General features: G+C 37.5%; 1 protein-coding gene across 1 annotated transcript in view; it reads right to left on the bottom strand.

Annotated features, from left to right (window-relative positions):
• The window catches only part of LOC101845785, a gene marked incomplete in the record, with an annotated part of 93,196 nt that overhangs the window by 4,687 nt on the left and 86,465 nt on the right, over nucleotides 1-2,044 (bottom strand). Inside the window, 2 exon segments of the mRNA XM_013084980.2 lie at nucleotides 470-578; nucleotides 1,364-1,525. Coding sequence (XP_012940434.1) covers nucleotides 470-578; nucleotides 1,364-1,525 — 271 coding nt within the window.

Genomic DNA, 2,044 nt, shown 5'->3' with positions numbered 1-2,044 from the left:
AACAATAATAATAATAATTTAAAGCATGTAATAAATTATAAGAATTAAGACGATACCAATAAATCTGAGTCCAAAAATCGATGAGCACTTGACTCCTGATTGTGTCATGACACAGTCTATAATTATATTTTCTTTGAGATATCAATGATTGACAAGGAAATTGTGCATGTTGATGGTCTGGTATTTCCATCCAAAATTCATTTCGTAGATCAATGCAACTTATCTTATCTAACCTTATTTTTCTTATCTTATTCTTATCTCATTCTTATCTGATCTTATTCTTATTTCATTCTTATCTTATCTTGTCTTATCTTATTCTTATTTCATTCTTATCTTATCTTATTCTTATCTCATTCTTATCTTATCTTATCTTATTCTTATTATACCTAATCAAATCTTATCTTCCTTATCTTATTCTTATTTCATTCTTATCTCATTTGATCTTATCTTGAACAATAATGATTTGTACCTGCTAATTTACTGAGATCATCCTTTGTGTTCCCCTTCAAGTGTTTGCTGTTTATGGCCACGAAATGAGACAAGTTATGGCTGATGTCGCTGGACTGACGCAGTCTCTCCTGTACAAGGGAGACAAACAGGCAATTTAGATGATAATAAATAAACAGCATTTAAAAAATAACATACTACAAATTCCAGCTCAACAGCAAACTCTGTGCTCTTTACAATCCATCCCAGCAGAACTGAGAGCATTCTGAAACAATCTCAACATCATGGGAAGAATACAGTGCATACTGCCATTTTACAGGCTCTAAAACACTAACCTACTGACAAGATCATTCGCTGTCACAAGTCGGGTACTCTTTCACACTTGGGTGAAGTAAGGAAAATTCAAGCAAAGTTGCTTTTCCCCGAGGACACAACTTTGGGCTTGAGTCTCAACCCCCGATCTGGCAACCTCATGGTTAAGAGTCTGATAGCTAAACCACGGCACCATCGATACCACATATACACAGACACTTAAACATTGAACTTAGGTCCCTGAGGTCCTTGGAACAATGAACTTTTTGTAATTGATACTTGTCAAGTATACTTGATCTGAAAGTACTTGGCAAGAGCTATTATTTTAGTTTAGTAAGAGTTTTACGGCACTTGCAACACAATAAGGTCATATAAGTGCCGAAGATTAAAGGTGTTACAAGAAAACAACAAACACATAAAAGAAGGAGGGGAGATACCAGAGCACTTGCCAACCACCCACGCTGATACTTTACCATGATACAAAGAGCAAGTTCTCTCGTTTCTAAAAAACCTTAAACATTTTTATTCCTATTTTGATTTCTGGCTTTAAACAAATTAAAAAAAAACAAATAACAAAAATAAAAAGAAGTCTGAGAGAGCTGACCTCGGCCTGTCGGAGAGATTTCATGGCCGTCATGAGATGAGATTCCAGGAACGTCACGTGACGCGTCATCTCCCTCATCTTGTCCTGCTGCCTGACAATCCTCATTGTGACGTCATTGCGGACTGACGACTGACACAGGACGTTGTCCAAAGCTTGATGGACCTGGGAACATTTTAATAGGTTCAACTGACCAGTACTTTACCTCCAGCCACCATTGTGACGGCCATATTATAGTGCCAGGAACAGATTAATTTAGTTTTTGTACAAATTTACAAGTATTAGGGCACTTGAAGCACAAATAGGTCATGTAAACGCTGAAAATCAGAAGCGTTACCATAAAGTAACATACAAAAAAAGAGAAGTAGGTGAGATAAGGACAATACATGGAATGACAGAAGGAGCAAACCATACCAGAGGAAAAGATTACGATAGTTAGACACTGGAAAGATATAGAGGGACCAGAGCACAGCAATATGTCCATCCCACCAGTCAGCTACTGAACATGAGGGAATCTACAGGTTTACTTCAGAGGTGCTCAGCCCTGACATGGTCAAAGTCCCTGTCTACTTCCAGTACACTCATGATTCAGTCAGAAGTATAACAGAGAAATCAACGATGAGAGAAAGAAGCAGATAAAGAGAGAGAGAGATCGATGGAGAGAGAGAGAGAGAGAGAGAGAGA

This window comes from Aplysia californica, unplaced genomic scaffold (genome assembly GCF_000002075.1).
Source record: "Aplysia californica isolate F4 #8 unplaced genomic scaffold, AplCal3.0 scaffold00333, whole genome shotgun sequence".
Lineage (NCBI taxonomy): Eukaryota > Metazoa > Mollusca > Gastropoda > Aplysiida > Aplysiidae > Aplysia > Aplysia californica.
Note: the sequence above shows the minus strand (reverse complement) of the source record. Positions and strands in the feature narration are given on the sequence as shown.